The 21,727-nt window shown below is 34.4% G+C and overlaps 1 protein-coding gene across 4 annotated transcripts in view; it reads left to right on the top strand.

Moving 5' to 3' along the window:
* The window catches only part of CNOT6 (CCR4-NOT transcription complex subunit 6), a 52,009-nt gene that overhangs the window by 15,221 nt on the left and 15,061 nt on the right, over positions 1–21,727 (top strand). For 3 of the 4 annotated variants that reach the window (XM_072631220.1, XM_072631218.1, XM_072631219.1), the window contains 3 exons: positions 9,020–9,133; positions 11,761–11,947; positions 13,933–14,018. In XM_072631220.1, the coding sequence (XP_072487321.1) occupies positions 9,022–9,133; positions 11,761–11,947; positions 13,933–14,018 (385 nt within the window). In that variant the 5' untranslated portion in view covers positions 9,020–9,021. The remainder of the gene's footprint in view (positions 1–9,019; positions 9,134–11,760; positions 11,948–13,932; positions 14,019–21,727) is intronic. The other variant, XM_072631221.1, reaches the window with a different exon arrangement.

Below are 21,727 nucleotides of genomic sequence, written 5' to 3'. Positions count from 1 at the left end.
TATGTTTTTAGGACAGTAACACTGTTAGGGGAAATTTTATTTGTGACCCAGATAATGAAATAGAATAGTGATTGAATTGGCAGATTAAGAACAAATTGGGAGAGAGGACTTGCCATTGGAGGATAGCTTTAGAATTCTCTAAATGTCTGTGAAAAACAGACATGGTCAGCATCGTATTGAGTGAAGTTAGTAGGGACAAATAAAAAATGATGAATTTAAGGAAGAACTGTTGCAGAATGCAAAAAAAAAGGCTTTAGGCAAGTATGCATTTTATTTTAAAACATTTTTCTTTTTATGAACTTGAAAACATGAATACTTTATACAGAGAACAGGAAAAAAAAGCATGTGAAACAGTAAGTTTCATACAACTTGATTGGGAGGCATATATTTAATTTAACATGGTAGTTCTAAAACTGCTTTGTTTGAATAGCCTTCTGAAGTTCCATTTTTTAAAATGATTTTTGTTAGTAAGCATTTATTAAGCTCCTGCTATAATGCTTGGCACTGTATTAGGTGCTGGGGAAACAAAGGCAAAAGATAATCCCTATTCTCCGGAAGTTTACAGTCTAAAGTGGGAAACAATATGCAAACTACTTGATGCAAACAAGATAGCTACAAGATAAGTTGGAGATAATCAATGGAGGACAAGGACTAGCATCAAAGGGAGCAGGAAAGACTTCTGGTAGAATGTGGGAATTTAGCTGGATTTCAGGAAAGTCAAGAAGAAGAAATGAGGAAGGAGAGAATTGCAGGTATGAAGGACAGTCAGTGAGTGTTCCTAGAGTTAGGAAATGCAGTGTCATGTGTGAGCAACAGCAAGGAGGCCACTATCACTGAATCGCAGAGATCAAGGAGGAGGGGAGTAAGGTGTAAGAAGAATATAAAGGTAGGAGGGGACCAAGTTGTGAAGGGCTTTGAATACCAAACTAGATTTTTATATTTCATCTTGGAAGTGATAGGGAGCCATTGAAGTATGTAAAGGGGGAGGGGAAGTGGGATGCAACATAGATTTTTATGTACAGTAATTTGACAGCTGAATGGAGGATGAACTGAAGTAGAGAGAGACTTGAGGCAGAGACCAACCAACAGGCCATTATAGTACTAGTCCAGGTGTAAAGGCTTGCACCAGGATGGTGTCCCCACCAAAAGAAAGGGGTGTACAGAAAAGTTGCTACCAAGGTAGAATAACAGGACATGGTGAATAATTGGGTATGGGGGTGGGAGGGTGGGAGACTAGGAACTGAAGATGACACCTATGCTTTCAGCTTAGTTGTCTAGGGAGATGGTGGTGAGGTGACTAAAAAAATAGGAGTGCTTTCAGTTTTCAGGTACATCTCAGTAGCAAAAACAGTATTAGTGACTCCTAAAACAGTATGGTCCCCTCATATTCTTGAGTTTAGAATGAGGGCTTAGATTTTGTTCCTTATCCTTATATGAGACAGTGAATAAATTCTGTTAGCATTTTGCATTTGTGCTATGACTTTTTAATCTTAATCTCTTTTCACTAGATGTCTTAAGAAATCAGTTTCTAGTCATGTCTTTAATTTTAGTGGATTTTTCTTATTTTGTAAGATTGAAACACTTGATACTCTTTAATCTGTACCCTGTTCTTTTCTCCTTTACTTTAGTCATTGAAAAGGTGGCCCTTGTCAGGAAAGCTAACCTTCTCTATGTGTACCTTGATCCTATTCCTTTCCTTCCATCTCAAGTTCTCTGTCCCTCCCAACTGGTTCCCTCTGTGTTGCTACAAACCCTCACTTGGCCCTATCAGACCCTCACACTATCTATCTTCCATTTCAGAATAAGAAAAAAGTGTGTATACTTTGTAACCTCCACTTCCTGTCTTCTCAGCTTATAGCTTTATCACTCAGAAGAATCTGCTCTCTTCAAAGTTACCAGTGATCTCAGTGGCTAAATCTAGTGGCCTTTTCTCAATCCTTATCTTACTTCATCTGTACACAACCCTTTCCTCCTGGATACTCTCTTGACTCTGTTCTGTCTTGGTTCTTTTCCTTACATATCTCACCTCTCCTACTCAGTCTCCTTTGCTAGATTATCATCCATAGTTTATTAACCATAGTATGCCTACCTTTAGGGAGCAATGCATGGTTTGGTTCTATGCTAAAGTTTTGTTTTGAGTGCTTCTTTCTCTATACAGTCACTCACTTGGGATCCTCATGGATCTGATGATCTCAGTGCAGATATAACTTTTATTTATTTTATAATATTTTATTATTATTTATTATTTATTAATAATATTTATTATTAATATTTATAATATTTTATTTCTTTCCTGAGCATCAGTCCCACATCACCAACATTTTGAATTGTATATCCCATAGACATCTCAGATTTAACATGTTCAAAACAGATCTCATAATTTTTCCCCTAAGCCCCTGCCTTTCCAAGCTCTCCATTTTTCATTTAGGTCCCCACCATACTTCCTAGATAACCCAGGTTCACAACCTTGTGTCTTCCTTGATTCTTCTTCTCTCCCTTACCCAGCTTATCCAGTCGTTTGCCAGATCTTTAAATTTCTAGGTCCACAACAGTTCTCATGTCCATCCCCTTCTCTCCTTAACAACCACCATCTTAATTCAGGCTCTCATCACCTCTTGCCCAGAATATTGCACTAGCCTTCATTGGTCTCCCTGCCTCAAGTCTATCCCCATTCTAATCCATTCTCTATTCAACCACCAAAGTGTTTTTCCTGATCTGACTGTCATTCCCCACTCAAGCTCCAGTGCATCCTTTTTACTTCCAGTTTCTCATTTTTTCCATTCAAAGTTTTTCACAGCCTGATCCTAACTTACTTTTCCAGCCTAATTACACATTACTCCTCTTGAAGCACTGTGGTCCAGCCAAACTTATCTGACTGCTGTTAGTCATACACAGTACTATATCTCATTTTTATGCCTCTGTATTAATTGTCCACCATGTCTAGAATCCACTCACTCCTCACCTTCCCTCTAACAATTCCTGGTTTCCTTCAAGACTCAGTTTGTATTCTACTCAGCCACCAGTGCCTTTCTTCCCCCTTTATCTTCTTTGTGTCTATTTTGTTATGCACTATATTTGACTACCCTGTAGAATAGAAATTCTTGAGAGTACTTTTTTTTCCTTTGTATCCCCAGGACTTAGCATATCACCTGGTACATTTTGGGCAAATAAGTGATTGATGATTGATTGCTAATGAAGTTCATGGGAATCCTGTGAAATAACCAGATTTCAAAAGTCCACTTCTGAAAATACCTCATAGCTGTAGTTTTCAAACTATTCTGTGGAAACACAGGTTCTTACAAAGCATTTGTAGTTTCTTAACCAAAAGATAATCCTATTGAATGTTTAACAGGTGTTGGTTTTGACACCTCCAGTACGGGGTCAAGGCAGTGTTTACTTCATCTCAGAGACTGGATACTATTCCTTTTGCACATGTGCAGAGTTCCTTGAAAAATCCTATCAGGAGAAGAATTAGCCATAGACATTAGTAGAAATTAGTGAATGTAAAGAAATGGGGAAATGTTTTGTCTTAAAATTGACACTTTCTTAACTGAGCTGAGATTGAGTTTAACTCATGTAATTCTTAAATATAGTTCACCAAAGTATTAGGAAAATAAGGTGGGAAGATTTTGGGTGTTTTATCTATTAGAAAAAATATTTTGATTTAAAAATCTTGAGTAAGATTGGTACAGATAAAACTTAACTTAATGTTATTTTATACCGAATTTTTATGTACAGGATTTAGCTTGGGGTATTATGAAGTTGCTACTTGGCTAGTATGTTCCTTTATTTGAGTTTTTGTTTTTGAGCAAGATTTTTTGATATGACTAAATAATACCTTGAATTTTAATTTTAATTCATGAACCCCTTCCTCACATGAAGGAAAATCCCCTCACATCATCATCTTAAATTAACCTATAATTGTGGAAATGTAGCCAGAGACTGTTGTGAATACATCTAACAAATTAAATAATTGCATTTGTGAGATATTTTGAACATTTAAATAATCTCAATTCAAGTAAAGACAATTTGAGCTTTCTGAAACCCCTTTCTGCAAAGTTGACATAAACTATAAGTTTATCAGCAACATACACATACACACACAATACAAACCACAAGTGATTTGTAGTCATATTTAACCATTTTCATGTTTAATATCAGGGTATTATATTTATAATTAGTATTTGATATATTCCATTGTTAGATTGATAAATATCAGGAATCCCATGTTGTTGAAACAAGTAATATTCCCTGATGTACTAAGATAAAGTTTAGATGTTAGATAATCATTCCTATAAAATAGTTCTATGAAATAAAAATACTGTAAATTTTATCTGTCTGTGAAATAAGATTCAGATATCTTGAACTAAGTTTATATACCAAAATTTTCCTCTAGCTTTTTGGTGGAGGGTGTCTAAAAATTAAATATGGGTACTGGAGGAAGAAATAGTACCAATACAAATTGAATCTTCTGTGCATTTTTAACTGTATTTTTTCCACTATTGAGATTTTGGTTACTTTTGAATTGCTTCCATTTAATAGGCTTTTTACTCCCAAAGATGATGTTATGAATTGCTTTATAACATAAATTTTCTTACTCCTTGTATAACTTTATTTCAGCTCAGCATTTGTAACCTTATGCATATTTCTTTTGTTAAAACAAAGAGTTTTATCTTTTCAAACTATCTTACGCATTTTAGATAACTAGTATTTGTGGTCTTATTTTAATAAACAAAATTTTATGGGATAAGTAGAAAAATTTAGATAACTTGATTTGACAAAGAAAATAGTAAATATAAAAATATAGCAGTGTTTGTATATATATCATGCATTTTTAAGATATATGCATTTTTAATTTGGAATGACAGATTCTGAAATCCTTCTAACCAAAACCAGAATCATCTATACTATATCCTTAACAAATGGTCATACAGCCTTTCCTTTAATTATTCTGGTAATGAGGAGTCTCATTACCTTGCTAGACATCCTGTTATACAGTTCTGGACAGCTCTAATTTAAATTTAAAAAATGGTTTTTCTCGATACCTTTTGTTCCCCTTTTTATTTTCACCATAAATATATCCTTGTAACAACAATGCCAAGCAGTTAAAACCAGCTAGCATAGTAATCATGTATGACAGCATATGCAGCATTGAGATACTCTTCACATACAGTGTCCCTTGCATTTCTTGTGCATGCTCTTCGCTGGGGCAAAGTTTGGGCATTATAATCACCTTATATTCATTTAATTGCTCTCATTTGCTTTATTGTAATTATCATCCATATTGTTTTCTTACCTGCTTACTTTAGTCTGTGAGTATGTCATACCATGTTGCTCTAAATGCATTCATTATAATAAGATTATAAATGTGAATTATATATATATATATTTATATCTCCATTTTCTGCAATTTTTCTAGCCATTCTCCAGTTGATAAGAACTCACTTTGTTTTTATTTGTTGCTACAAAAAGAGTTACTATAAATAGTTTTATATTTTATAGCACCCTTTTCACTGTCTGGGATATCTTTGTGGTATTTGTCCACTTGTAGGACCTTTAGGTAAAAGGGCATGAGACTCATGGTTTGTGTTTATGCCTGCTGGAACAACAAAGAATGCCTTTCTTTTCTGCATGATTGTTAAAATATTTTGAGTCCTGTCTTGTCCAAGCCAAACATCCTTCTTCAACAATCTTTTACATGATGGAAGTCTCTAAGCAATTTACCAACTTGGTCATCTTCCTGGATTATTTTGTTTGTCAGTGTTCTTTTAAAAATGAGATACTCAGAATTGAGTAGGTGTTTGATCTGAACAGCATATTGTACCATGGGACTAAATTACCACCTTTGATCTAAACACTGTACTCTTATTGATACAGCATAAAATTTTATTAGTTTTTTTCAGAGATGGCTCATACTGAAACTGTAATTTAGTACAATCTACAAATCTTTCATATGAACTACTCTTGAGCAATGTTTCCTCTTTCCCATCTTTGTGTAATTGACATTTTTTTTTTTAATTTTGTGCTTATCTTTATATTGGGGGGGTTGCATGACGTTATGGATAGAGAACTAGCCAGTTTTGGAATCAGGAAGACTTGGGCTCAAGTCCCACCTCTGACACATATTAGCCATATGACCATGTGCTGACACTTAACCTTTTCTTGCCTTAGTTAACTCTATTAAGACTATCATTTGCAGATAAGATGCCAAACCTCATTTGGTAGAGGCAGTTAGGTTTCTCATCCAAGAGTTCTCTTATGCCAATTAAATCACAGCTCCAAGCCTATATTTCATAACTAAATGTAATCATTTTTGTTTTTGTCATTTGTTTAACCTAGCTAGATTTTTTGAATTTTTATTTTCCTATAACATGCCAGCTATTCTTTATTGCTTTGCCACCTGTAGGTGGCAAACTTTCCCTATCTTCAAGTTCTAGAGTCCTTTGGTATATGTGAACATATGCTGATTTCTTGTAGTAATTACTTGCCCTCCTTAAGGGGCCACAAATCATCTTTTTAGTAATCTATCCTAAAAACTTTCCTAGGTATTTGAAGTCATACTTGCCCATATTTTTAATCCATTTTTTACTTCTTTTGAAAATTGGTACCTTTGTCCAATCTCCATTTTTTTATGCATCTTCCATTTGTCATGATTTCTTAGGGCTCTGAAGTCATCTGCTTCTTTAGCACCCTAGAATATATTTCTTCTGGACATAGGGGCTTGAATTTTTTAAACAGGGGAAATAATAAAGTACTGTTTTTAGTTTAACATATTTGAGTATTTGCTAAATGCAAAATGCTATTACTTGTAATGAGGGACATACAGAAATGATTTATCTGAATCATGGTTCCTTGCTTGAAGGAATTTATAGTTTAATAAGAAAGATAAGACAATTTGAAGATACTTTCCTTGTCAGAGAAGGGATACAGTTTAGAAGAGTTTTCCTTTTTGTTATTTTACTTGAGCAGTACTGCCTATAGTTTCTCTTCTTATTTTGAACATAGCTAAAAATGCCTTAAAAATATTTTTAGATCTCCTGTTTCACCTTGGCATATTATCAGCTTTTGCCTTTCTAATGTTTTAAAATTTTGTGCCATTTTAAAATGTTCATTCTGGATTATCCTCTCTTTTCATTTTGTTGCGTACTTTTATGATGTTTTACACTTTCTTTAGATTCCTCACTTTTTTCTTCCTCCCTGGGATAATTTGTATAATAAGAATTTAATCTTTAATGTTTTAGAACTTTTTATGACTTCTGACTTACATTTTCTAAACATTTAAAGATCTGTTTTCCTAAAACCTAGGAGCAGGTATTGTACTATTCCCACCTTTCTTTTCCTTTGTTGTTATTAATTTTATGATTCTGTAGTCACATTCCAGGGTCCCTGTGTCAGTTCTGTATCATCAACAGATTCTCAGTTCATGACCTACATAGTATTCTTAGTAGTGGTGGCATTAACTATTAGCTAGTGGTAGCTATTAGGATCTTTTGGTAATTTATTTTGTAAGTTCATTTGAATAAAAGTTAACATTTTCATCTTATCCTTCTTAAGATTACTTTGGTATACTTACTTAAACTTTAAAAACTTGTAGTTTTACTAGTGAAATATCCTAGAGACATTTTATGAATTGAGAGACAGTATTTTTTCTGACGACTCTTCTTCCTTTTTGTGGTATCTTTCTATGTGGCATTTTACTATTGTGTGAAGCCTTTAATATTAAAAACCAAGAAGTAGGATGGTAAGGTGTTTTGTTTTGGTTTTTGTTTTTTTTACAGTTTAGAATTCACTGTTGTCCTTATATAAAAGTTATCAAAAGTTTTTTTAAAAGTTTAGTATAAAATAAAAAGTTTAATATAAAAAGGTTTAATAATAACTTTATAAAAATGTTGCAACTTAGCAACCACTGATTGTGGTTGCTAATTTTGGTAACTAGATATAATAGAAGACAGTTTAACAGTCTTTTAAAACTCAATATCATATCATAAAACTCATTTAACCAGAAGTTCCAGTGAATATATTGGTGTTTACAAGTAGATATCATAGAATCTTACTTGTAAGGAATTTCTTAGTGTAGCCCAGCCCATACTTTTCTATATTTATAAACCTAGTTATTGCTGCCACATTCAACACCATTCTCCTTCCCCCTTCAGGGTTTTCCAAAGTTCCTGATAGAGAGTACATTGGAACTGGCAGTGATGCCCCTTCTGCCACTCTTCTCAGAGCCGTAATACTGTTTTTCAGAGACTTAGCTGTTAGTATCTTATCTGTGACCATCAGTGCTCTCAAAGCTTTAGGGAGAAAGGTACTTTTTCACAAAACAATTAGGGATACTATAGCATAGGTTGATAGTACTTTAGAATGTATTGATTGAATCATGTCAACATAGTTTTTCCTATTTAATAATAGTCGTGTATTTAAATAAATGTGTTACAAAGGTGCCTTGCAAATAAAATAAAGAAGTAAATATTTTCATTCATGTGTGCCTACATGCACATACACCCACACACATCCCTTAAGCTAGTCCCTCTTTTCTTCATGTGTCTTCTTTCCAGTAAAAATCTAATGGATAAAACCAAGAATATTATAAAAGGACTTTTGGTAATTTTGTTTTGTTGTTGCATTTTCCCCCCAAAAACAAGAAAAAAAGCATTAGTAACCTTTGAATGAGTAGCGTCCCCTCCCTAGTAACTTTTCAGTGGTTTCTGATATACATAGTTTTCCAAAATTCTTAGTCTGTAAATCTTAAGACTTTTCAAACACCTTGAATATGGAAAATAATTTTTAAAGCTTTTAAGTCTTCTCTTGAAGATACTGGTTTTGTTTTCAAGTATATTTTCAGAGAGATTTTATTTTTCAGCTTATTTAAATTTTATTGTTTTACTTGATAAGTGTTTAACATTTAGGGTATGACTTTAGTAAATTTAAAATTAAGTAAAACCAATTATAATTTTTTGTATTTTAATTAATATATAACAGACATAATAAATGCCCATATTGTTTTCTGTTAATTCAACAGGCATGCCCAAAGAAAAGTACGATCCACCTGACCCCCGGAGGATGTACACAATTATGTCCTCAGAGGAAGCAGCCAATGGGAAGAAATCACACTGGGCAGAGCTTGAAATAAGTGGTAAGCAATGAATTATGAAAAATGAAATGTTTAAAGTTTAAGATAGTGAGATTATTTTTATCGTGTGTGTGTTTGTGTGTGTGTGTTCACATATGTAAATGTATCCCTGGCCAGAGAGACCATTTTGTGTGATGAAGGATAGTTTAAGTCTTTGGAGTATCAGGAAATAATAGAATCCCAGTCGACTAGCTAGAAAAGGCATTTTAGTGTGGAAGTTGTATATAGTGCTCTTTTCTTGACCACCATCACCCCCTTGTTCTGTTCATATATTCACAAGAACATCCTTATTTAAATTTCACTTTTTAAATTAAAAATATTTATTTTGTTTTTATACACTTTCATTTCCAAATATGTCCTTCCTCTTTTCTCCTCTTTCTGCCCTCCCCCTACCCCCTTCCCTGCCCCCAAGCTATCCCTTGTAATAAAGAATAAAAAAGAAAAAAAAATTTAAGCTAAATGTAACATTGATTTTTTTTTTCAGCAATTGCATTGCACTGTCAGTTGATATTAGGTTTGTGGCCAACTAAAATCCCCATATCCTTTTCACATGACCTATCCAGCCTGGCCACACTTAGCTCTTGAATATTCTTAGCATGCTGTTTTAGTGTAATGGTACAGAGTGAGATTTTCCAGTTTAGTAACTGACAAGAAAAATGGTTAACATTTGAGCCTGTTCTCCGAAGAGTAGTTGATGGAAACAAAGCAGATGTACCATGCGTGAAGCTCTCCTGTGTCCTTTGGGTCTCCTGACAGTGTTACTTGAAAATGTCTTGAACTCTCCATGAAAGAACTTATTGCATAGGTTCAGAGAAGCAAAATTTCTTTTTTTCCCAAGTGTCATATTTTCCTACTTAGCTCCTTTTTATTCCCTTTCCTACTTGGGAAATTTTTTTGACTAATTCTCTAGAGAGTTTCCTTCATACTCTTTAGTAAATCACCATATAAAAATATATTCTTTGAATCTTTTAACCTTTTCTTGATGGAAGACTAGTTATAATGTTGCTATTGATTTTCTTCATAAGAGAAAATAAATATTAACTTATTACAGTGACAGCTTATGGTTGTCTGTATTTCTTGAGTCCTTAGATAACCAAAAATCTTTTTTAATTCCTGCTGAAAACTTCTTTTTTCTGTATTACATGCTTCTCAAGTGTTCTTGCAAAAGATACTTTTAAAATTGTAGTTTCATACTGATTGCAGTTATTTCATATGTTTGACAACCCCCAAAATGATTATCACCTTCATGAGGGAAGACATTCATTTTTATGCTTCTTTGTTTTCCTTGCAGGACCTAGTACATAGGAAGTACTCACAGATTTTCTTTTGAATGAATAAAACCCCTGAAATGTACTATTTCACAATTATGTACTGCTCTTAAAAGTCTTATTGATAATTTTTGTTTATGTACAAGTCACTTCTTAGTATACCTTTTTAACCTCTTCATTGACTGAAACTTCCCTTATAATGAAGGAAAACAGCTAAACAAAGCCACTAATCAGGATAGTGACTCTACCTGACAATGCATACAACATTACTGTGGTACCCACTTCTGAATATTGCATAATAGAGAAAATAGCTCCCAGATTTGAGATAGTTTTGAGGCTTTAGAAAATTGGTTCTCTAAAGTTAGCATTTTCCATGAGATCTTATCAGTTTTTCTTACCAGTAACCACCAAAGATTGTGAGGTAGATTCCAAAGAGATTGTGGAAGCCAGAAGTATGTTGTATTCATCTTGGGCTAGGGATCAGGCTTAATACTCTCTAGAAGCATTATCATTTCTTTGATTTCATATTCTGGCTTATAGTACTTTAACTTGATGACTTAGCCTCAATTTATCAGTGAAAGACAACCATTCTCTGAAAGCTACTTGTTTCTGGAAGTGTTATTTATCTTTAATGTAGGGTTAGGATTCTTGGGTTGTGAGTTTTGCTGCCATTTAAATGCTGTTCGCACATTGGCTCTACTAATCAAGTTAGGAGAATCACTATTATGACCATTATTTTTTTTGGATGTAGAAATTTGCACAGCCCAGCTTACTAGTCTCAAGTTATTTCTTGACATGAATCTAAGCTGAAACTTATGTCTAAACATGATGGAATTTATTATAGATCTGTTGGTGTTACAGTTGTGTCTGGCTTTTTTGTGAACCCATTTGGGGTTTTCTTGGCAAAGATGCTGGAATGCTTTGCCATTGCCTTCTCCAGCTCATTTGGCAGATGAGTAAACTGAGACAAACAGGATAAAGTGACTTGCCCAGGATCACACAGCTAGTAAGTGTCTTAGTCTTAAGTCTAGACCAGATGCTTTATCCGCTGCACCACTGTATCTTTATTATAGATACAAATGATTAATTTCTTTCTACTTAAAGTATTGACAAATATCAAATGAAATGATAAGTTATTTACTATTTTACTCTGGGAAGGATAGTACCTTTAAAAATTTTAGTGTGCCCATTACAATTCATACCTTTAACCAAAAAAGTTACTTGAAGCAAGTTAAAATTTATTTGTGTGTAGTTTGTATGACTATTTTAAAGTAGTTTGTTAAACCCTAATTTTTATTTCATTTTGGAACTAAATGTTGAGGAGAAATATGAAATCTTTAGATTCCTTTTTTTCTTTTATAGGAAAAGTAAGAAGCTTAAGCTCATCTTTATGGTCACTGACCCACTTGACAGCTTTGCATCTCAGTGACAATTCTTTATCCCGCATTCCTTCAGACATTGCCAAGCTTCAAAATTTGGTTTATCTGGACATGTCCTCTAATAAAATCCGTAGTTTACCAGCAGAACTCGGAAACATGGTGTCACTCAGGTAAATATATTTGACTTAATGTAAAACCAGGCACCCTGACACATTGTTACAGCCTTTCTAATCTTGAAAACAATTAAAATGAATTCATTAGTAGTTTTTTACCTTAAATATTTTTTAAACTGTGATTTGTTCTTTCTGTAGATTTTTATAACATTTTAGTAATAAGTGGATACCGTATTTTCTGAAATTGTGTAGCAAGCCCTTGATATTATAGAGCAAATTGTTATGCTTTGTGTAATATTTAAACCAAATGTGTTATAAAAATTTGGCTGAATAGTTAGAGTTAAAGATTTCAGCTATACTATGCTTAATTTCTAGACCAAGCTTAGATTTGGGGATTACTTCTGTGTACAGAATATGCCCAAGCTATGTTACTTTGTAAAACTAAGTTTTGTATATTGTCTCCAAAAGATGAATGGGCCTTGGTCTACCATTTCTACTTAGCTGTTACACACAAACATTGTTTGTTACCAATAAGCCTGTTACAACCATTTCCTACGTTTAGAATGCCCATTCTCTTTCCCTTAGCACCTATGTCTGTTCTGCTTTTTGCAAACCTAGGTCCAGCTTAGCTGAAACTTTTATTGTTCTCACCAACCTCCTCCCTGTCCTTCTCCTTGCCCCCCAATCCTCTCTCCCAAGCTGGAAATGATTTTCTTCTTGGCATTTTGCTTATTTTCTATGTGTTACCATAGTTATTGTGTAAGTCTTTTATAGTATTGCATATTTGTGTACTTGTGGTCTCATTGCTAGAGAGTAGGGATTATGTCTTTATCTTTTTATCTCTGTTAGTGCCTAGAACACTCCTTACATGTAATATATGCAAAAAAATGGCAGGTAGGTGGTGCAGTGGATAGAGCACCAGTGCAGGAGTCAGGAGGACCTGAGTTCAAATCTCACCTCAGACACTTGACACTCACTAGCTATATGACCTTAAGCAAGTCACTTAAACCCAATTGCCTCATCCTGGATCATTTCCAGTCATCCTGATGAATACGTGGTCACTGGATTCAGATGGCTCTGGAGGAGAGGTGAGGCTGGTGACCTGCACAGCCTTCCCTCACTCAAAACAAAGTCAAGTACAAGTCATGTCATTATTTTTCTGATGGCATGGTCTTCTTTGGCAAGAAAGGATGAACACACATGCAAATAAGTAGCTTTTGATTGAATCAGTGACCACTTCCTGTGATTCCATTTTACTTGTTTCCTGTCATGGTCCATTTAAACAAAAGGAACAAAGCTTTGTTGGGCTCCTCTCTAGCTGTAATGGAATAGGCCCTAGCCTTATGTAGTAAGAAAATGAGTCCTAAGAAAAATATGCAAATGGAAAATGAAAATTCTTAAGAGTTCAGTGTTGTAGTAGTTTGTGTCCAGGAAAGGGAGCTAAATCAAATACATGGGTTGACATTATTCAAAATCTTCTTTTTCCTGCCCTCTTTTTAGTAGAATCCTTTAGTTTTACTGAGTAGTGAGTAGGTGATTTAAAATATAAATTGAAGCATCAGGGATTACAGGAACAGTCTTCATGAGTGCTTATTGAAGAATATTGTATTGCAGGTGTTTACCTTTATTATTAACTGATATTCCTACTGATTATTATACTTGGTAGCACCCAATATCTAATTGTGAATGATTTTAACAGTGTGTAAAACAGTCTGCTCTTTTTGTAAATCTTAATGAATATTGAGTAAATTCAAAGAATAGTTTATCACAGAAGGATAATCTAAATATTCCTTTCATTGGTTCTTCATGGTCATGTAAACCTTATTTTTTAACCCTCCATTTTCTAATTATAAATGCTCAATTGTCTCATCATCACTTAGTCTATTTTATAACCTGTATTCTCAACTAGATTCAGACTAGAATAGATTTTTTAAAATGAGTTATTTGCCCAAAGAATTTATTTCCCAAGGAATAAATTTTAAAACCTTTAGTGAAGCCTAACGTTGACTTCTTACTGCCCCAAATTTTTATTTTTCCAATAGGGAACTCCATTTAAATAACAACCTGTTACGAGTTCTACCTTTTGAGCTGGGAAAACTGTTTCAGTTGCAGACTTTAGGTCTAAAAGGTATGCTTTTTTTTTAATTTTTGTTTTGTTACCTTGGTGGGTAAAAGTTGAGAAATAGTTGACATTTTTCTAATTAAGGAGTAAATTTAGAAAAATATGAAAAACATTTGTTTGAGGAAAACAAAAATTGCTCAAGTTTTTCACCACCTAAAAAAAGCCAAAAAAGTTTTATTTAAAGGGCACTGTCAGTCCTGGTTAAGCATTCCTATCTCAATTCCATTTCTCTCTCTACCGGTCAGTTCTATTTGATATCTTTTCCTGTTTGGTCATTGTTCCAATCTGCCTCCCATCTTTCCCCTCCTTTAATCTCCTTTTTTTTCTGCTTATAAAACTTTCTTAGAGTTTTTGACTCTACACTTTGATCATTTTGTCCCAGGAGTTGTGGCTACTTTTTCTCACAACAGAGAGTCTTCAAAAATTAAGAATGGTTAATAGAATCTTTAAGAGTTGAGGTAACGTGAGATGTTACTTAGGACCTCATTCCTCATACAGGAATCCCTTCCACAATATCCCTGAGAAAGATCCAGCCTTTGTTTGAATACTTAGAGTGACAAGGAATACAATATCTAATAAAGCAACACATTTTTTTCTTAAACAAATCTTAATTATGACAAAGACCTTTACTTTGAACCCAAATATTCCTTCCTATAATGTCCACCCATCAGTACTGCTTTCTTTCTTCAGCAATTGTGTAGAATAATTCTTTTTCTCTTCCCACACAACTGCTGTTTAGATATTTAAAAATGACTTTCAGGTCCTTCTTGAGTCTTCTCTTATTCAGGCTAACCATGTCCAGTTTCTTTTTATGTTAACATTTCCTCATGTTTGGTGATTTCCAGACAAGTCATTCTAGTTGCCTTTCTCTGGATATACTTAATTCTTGTCAGTGACCCCTTTAAATTTTAGTGCTCAGATTTGAAAAAAATACTCCAAATGTTTTCTTAGCACTGTATAATAGGTGACTGCATTTTCTCTCTTAGTTGTTCTGTATACTTCTTTCACTATAGCCTGATTGCCATAATTTTTTTTGGCAATCAAGTAACACCATTGATTCGTTTTAAGGTTATAATAAAACTTCTAGGTCTTTTTCATATTATCTATCTATTGATCTGTTCCAATATGGCTTAGTGGATAAGAAAAGTTTTGGAACTATGGAGGCCTGAGTTCGGGTCCTGCCTCTGACACACACTGCATCTGTGGCCCTGGACAAATCACTTGACTTCTCGGTGATTTAGGCAACTCTGAGACTATAAGTTGCAGAAAAAATGGCATTCTGCATTGGTAACAAAAGTTTCCTCATTCTGAGTTCCTTATACCAGTAGAGATTTTTCAGTGTATATAGTAACTTTAACAAGATAGTAACTAAAGTATCCTATTTCAAAAGATAATAGGATAATTTCAGTTGTGCTTTTGCACAAACAAAATCAGTGCAGCTAGAATAGCAAGGCAAGGTGGTATTGAGGAGGGTGATATTTTCATTAAGCATATTTGATAAGTGTTACCCAAAGTATGTAGGCAATTAACAAAAATAATTGAGTGACCTCCATTAATTAAGTGGTCAAAAGATATGAACAAAAAATCCTTAAAAGAATTGCCAACTATTAACAACTATATGAAAGATTGATCCAGATCACTAATAACAAAAATAGTTTCACTTTACATGTGCAGTATGGCAAAGATTACAAAAGATGGAAGTAATAAACATTAGAAGGGCTGCAGAAAGACAGATACACAACTCTGGTACACTTATGAATTGGTTCAACCATTTTGGAAGTCAGTTTGAATTATGTTTAAAAATAGGATTAAGATGTCCATACACTTTGATCCACATATCTCACAGCCAAACATATATATCTCATGAAGATCAAAAACAGAAAGGCCCAATATATGCCAAAATATTTATAGCAACCCGTTTGTGGTGACAAAGAACTGGAAACAAAGTATGTGCCCATCAGTTGCTTAATAGCTATGCCAATTGTGGTACAAGAATGTAATGGAATTACTGTCTGCAGAAACATCAATTGATAACAGTATGTATTATGTGCCAGGTCCTAGGCATACAAGTATAAAGAATGAAATGATCCCTACTTGACATGAACTTCATCCTAGACTTGGGAACTGATGAAGAGTGAAATAAGCAGTAATAGAAGAGCATTGTGCTCAGTGACTACAGCAATATACATGGAAGAACAACAATCAAAAAAATAAAATTCCCAAACTGAATACTATGTAATTATAATGACCAAACTTAGTTCCAAAGAACCACACCCTTAGTTCCACACCCACCCCTCCTCAACAGAAGAAGGGGTTGGGGAATATGAGTGTGGATTATTGCATATGTTGTCAGACATCATAGGACAGGTTGATGTGTTGATTTTGCTGAACAAATTTTTTTTCTCATTTTTATTTTTTCTTATAAGGGATAGCTTACATGGGGAGGGAAAAGGATATATTTGGAAATGAAAGTAAAGTAAAAACAAAAAAAAATTTAATAAATTATTTTTTAAAAACCCATAAGAAACTTTTCTTTGGTTTTATTTCCAACTTTTGCACTTTTTTCCTTCAGTGAATTCTTCAAAATTTTATCATGGCAGAAGTTTAATTTATGTAGTCAGAAAGTATATACTGTTCTGACTCAGCTTTCTTCATTTCGCTTCATTTATAGTTCTAATCTTTTAATTTGCCATACTTGTAGATAGTAATATATAATTTGCATAACCTCACTTAATCATTGACCATATGGTTTATTTTTAGTTTTTTTGCTGTTACAAATAATGTAACTAGAAATATTTTTGTAGAGAAGAGTATTTTTTTTCCTATTACTAATATCCCTAAGGTATAGTCTTAATCTTGGGATCACGAGGTCAAAAGTTATGGGTAGTTGTAATTATTATTTCATATTGTCATTTTTGTTTTCAAAATGGTTATACCAATTCAGAGCTCCAACAATTGTGTAAAAATGTACCAGTTTCACCATAACCCTAATAACTTTGAATTTTATTTCTTTAAATTGTTTTACTTATTTAATGAGTATGAGGTCAGAGAAGTTGCATTAATTGACACTTTGGATATTAGAATGTTTAAACAGTCTTTCGGGTGGTTATTGATAATTTGTCTTCTGAGTGATTTTCTGTTGCGGGATTAATTGTCAATTCAACTGTCAATTTTGAATTTTTATTAAATATTTAAGGCAAAGTTAGTTTTATTTTCCTTGATCTTTTTCCTTTCTGTTCTTTCTGCATCAGTTTTTGGGCATCAAACAGTAATCAAATCTGTTTTGCCTCATGATTGGATAAGAATTTTCTTTTTCTTTTTTTTTTTAATATATAATTTATTTTTCAGCTCTCAACATTCACTTCCACAAGAATTTGAATTCAAAATTTTCTCCCCATCTCTCCCCACCCCCACCCCAGGACAGCATGCACCCCGTCCATCTCTTCCTTCCCTTCTATTACGTACCCTTCTTCCATCCCCCTTCCCCTCTGTTTTCCTGTAGGGCACAATAGAGTTCTGTACTCCATTACCTGTATCTCTTAACTTCCAGTTGCATGCTAAAACAATTTTTAACATTCATTCTTAAAGCTTTGAGTTCCATGTTCTCTTCTTCCCTCTCTCCCCACCTGCCCTCATTGAGAAAACAAGCAATTCCATATAGGTCATGCATGTGTAACAATGCAAAGCACTTCCATAATAGTTATGTTGTGAAAGACTAACCATATTTCCCTCTGTCCTACCCTGCCCTCTCTTTATTCCATTCTCTCCCTTGACCTGTCCTCCCACAATACTGTTTGCTTCTGGTTATCCCTTTCCCCAATTTGGTGTCCCTTCTGTTATCTTCCCACTCTTATCCCCTTCCCCCTTGCCTTCCTGTAGGGTGAAATAGATTTCCATATCCAATGGAGTGTGTGTTACTCCCTTCTTAAGCCAAATTCCATTTCATAAGGCTCAATTATTTCCTTTTATCTCCCCCGTCTTCCCCCACATTGTAAAAGTTCTTTTTTCCCTCTTTTTTGTGAAATGATTTGCTACTTTCTACCTCTCCTTTTCTCTTACTTCTAGTACATTCCATTCAATAGTAAATTTTATTTTTTTTTAGGTATTCTCCCTTTATATTCAGCTCACCCTGTGCCCTCTGTGTATGTGTGTGTATATACACACAGACACCCATGAACATATACATACCTACACATATATAGTATACACATACATACCCATACACACCTATATACATACATACATATATATATATATATATATATATATATATATATATATAATATATATTCCTTCTAACTACCCTAATACTGAAAAAGGTCTTATGAGTTATGAATAACATCTTTGCATATAAGAATGTAAACAGTTCAACTTTAATGAGTTCCTTAGGGCTTCTCTTTCCTTTTTACCTTTTCATTTTTCTCTTGATTCTTGTATTTGAAAGTCAGATTTGGTCTTTTCAACAAGAATGCTTAGAACTCCTCTATTTCATTGAAATTCCATTTTTTCCCCCTGAAATATTATACTCAGTTTTGCTGGGAAGGTTTTAATCTTGTTTTTAATCCTATCTATCTCCCTGGACCTCTGGAATATCATATTCCAAGCCCTTCAATCCCTTAGTGTAGAAGCTGCTAAATAAGTCCTGTGTTATCCTGATTGTATTTTCACAGTACTTGAATTGTTTCTTTCTGACTGCTTGCAATATCTTCTCCTTAACCTGGGTACTCTGGAATTTGGCTACAATATTCCTAGGAGTTTTCCTTTTGGGATCTCTTTCTGGAAGTGATTGGTGAATTCTTTCCATTTTTCTTTTACCCTCTGGTTCTAGAATATCAAGGGCAGTTTTCCTTAATAATTTCTTGGAAGATTATATCTAGGCTCTTTTTTTTATCATGATTTTCAGGTAAACCAATAATTTTTAAATGATCTCTCCTGATCTATTTTGCAGGTCAGTTGTTTTTCCAATGAGATACTTCACTTTGTCTTCTATTTTTTCATTCTTTTTGTTTTGTTTTATAATTTTTTGGTTTCTCATAAAGTCATTAGTTTTCATCTGCTCCATTCTAATTTTTAAAGACCTATTTTCTTCAGTGAGCTTTTGAACCACCTTTTCCATTTGGCCAGTTCTGCTTTTTAAAGCATTCTTCTCCTTATTGGCTTTTTGGAACTCTTTTGCCATTTGGGTTAATCTGTTTTTAAAGGTGTTATTTTCTTCAGCATTTTTGAGGGGCTCCTTTAGCAAACTGTTGACTTGCTTTTTGTGATTTTCTTGCATTGTTCTCATTTCTCTTCCCAGTTTTCCCTCTACCTCACTTACTTGATTTTCAAAATACTTTTTGAGCTCTTCTATGGCCTGAGCCCATTGCATATTGTTTTTGGAGGTTTTGGATGTAGAAGTCTTGACTTTTATGTCTTCCTCTGATGGTCTGCTTTTTTCTTCCTCATCTGAAAGAATGGAAGAAAATACCTTTTTACCAATAAAGTAACCTTCAGTAGTCTTATCTTTTCCCCCTTTTGGGGCATTTTCTCAGCTAATTACTTGACTTTTGAGTCCTTTGTCAAGTGGAGGTTATACTCTAGGGACCTGTAAGTTCTTAGTTCCTCCAAGGTGGCATAATCAAGGGAGAGGAGTTTACTGCGCTTTAGTCTGTGAGCAGCCCCAAGCACTCTTTTCTGCCCTGGAACTGCAAGTAGGATTCCCTCTCCACAGCCACCACCAGCTTTACCACACCATCACTCCTCCTCACCCTGGGACCACCACTCAGGACTGAGACCCAGATCAGCTGCCAGATTCCCCCAGGGTCTTTAGGCCAGGGCTCCAAAAGTGGAAGCTGCTGCAGTAGTGGCTGCTGCCCTGGGGCCAGGACTAGGGCCAGACTGAGCTCCCCTTTCACCCAGGTGAAAGAGCTTTCTTACTGACCTTTGAAGATGTCTTTGTGGGTTGAGAAATCTGGGAACCACAGCTGCTACACATGATTCTGCGCCCTGAGGCCTGCTCCAGTCCTGTCTGCAGTGTGGCCCAGGTGGGCTGCTCTCTGTTCTTTCCTGTTGGCCTTCCAGTCTGTCTTGGGCTAGAAATCTGTTTCACTGTGTCAGTTTGTGGCTTCTACTGCTCTAGAATTTGTTTAGAGTCATTTTTTACCAGAATATTCTTTTTCTACACAGTTGCAATATTGTTTCTTGTTTCATATTTAAACTTTTCTTTTGTATTTAGACCATTACTATATTGAGAATTTATTATGGCATATTGTTTGAGATGTGAGATGCTATTTTTTTTTTACCATGTTGCTATCCTATACTTTTGTGCTTAAGTTAAAAAACAAAACACAACTTTACCTGTACTAACTTCAAGAAACAATTATTGAAAATTATGTTTGCCATGTTAAATTCATCATGTTAAGTTTAGTCTTTCTTTCCAGTTTATCAAAATCGTTTTAGATCCTTATTCCATTGTCTAGTACATGAGCTGCACCTTCTGCTTTTTGTCATCTTTGAAGTTGATAAACATGGTAACTAGGTCTTCCAAGTCACTGATAGTCATAGTAATAATAATAAAGTTCACTTTTTGCATAATGTTATAGTTTTTTACAAAGTATGTTTACCACAGCCAGGTATGTAAGTATTATCTCTAGATGAAGAAAATAAGGGCCAGAAAAGTTCTGACTTGCCAATAAATCAATTAAGTAAGTGAGAACCACTGCTTCAAACCATCTCCTTTGACTTTAGTTTCTGTACTCTTCATTTTTTACTATAGTAGGCTGAAATAATCTATTAGTGGGTTTTTTTTGTCAATTTATTTGTTTTCAGTTTTCTAACATCACTTCTATAAGTCTTAGATTTTTCTCCCCCTCCCTCCTTGAGACAGTGTACAATCTTATATGGGTTCTACACATACATTCTTATTAAACACATTTTCTCATTGGTCATGTTGCATGGAAGAATTAAAATGAGTGGGAAAAACCATGAGAAAAAAAACAAAACACAACATAACACAAGAGAAAATATTCTGTTTCATTCTGTGATCCAATTCCATAGTTCTTTCTCTGGATGTGGATAGCATTTTGCCTCTAGAGTCCATTGAGCATGTTTTAGGTCCTTGTACTGACACTGTGGTTGTTACTGTGTACAGTGTTCTCCTGGTTCTGCTCCTTTCACTCAGCATCAGTTCATTTAAGTCCTTCCAGGCCTCTCTGAATTCTTCCTGTTCGTCATTTCTTATAGCACAATAGTATTCCATTACATTCATATACCACAACTTGTTCAGCCTTTCCCCAATTGATGGGTATCCCTTTGATTTCCAGTTCTTGACCACTACAAAGAGAGCTGCTATAAATATTTTTGTACATGTGGGACCCTTTCTCATTTTTATGATCTCTTTGGGATATAGTCCTAAAAGCGGTATTGCTGGGTCAGAGAGTATGCACATTTTTGTAGCCCTTTAGGCATAGTTCCAGATTGCTCTCCAGAATGGTTGGATCAGCCCACAGCTCCACCAACAATGAATTAGTGTTCCAGCTCTCCCACATCTTCTCCAACATTTATCATCTTCCTATTTTGTCACATTAGCCAATCTGATAGGTGTGATGTGGTACCTCAGAGTTGTTTTGATTTACATCTCGTTAATCAATAGTGATTTAGCGCATTTTTTCATATGACTTTAATTTCTTCCTCTAACCTGTTCATATCCTTTGACCATTTATCAATTGGGGAATGAC

This window comes from Notamacropus eugenii, chromosome 1, assembly GCF_028372415.1.
Source record: "Notamacropus eugenii isolate mMacEug1 chromosome 1, mMacEug1.pri_v2, whole genome shotgun sequence".
In the NCBI taxonomy this organism is placed as follows: domain Eukaryota; kingdom Metazoa; phylum Chordata; class Mammalia; order Diprotodontia; family Macropodidae; genus Notamacropus; species Notamacropus eugenii.
The sequence above is the reverse complement of the archived record's forward strand: the minus strand, read 5'-3'. Positions and strand labels throughout refer to the sequence as shown.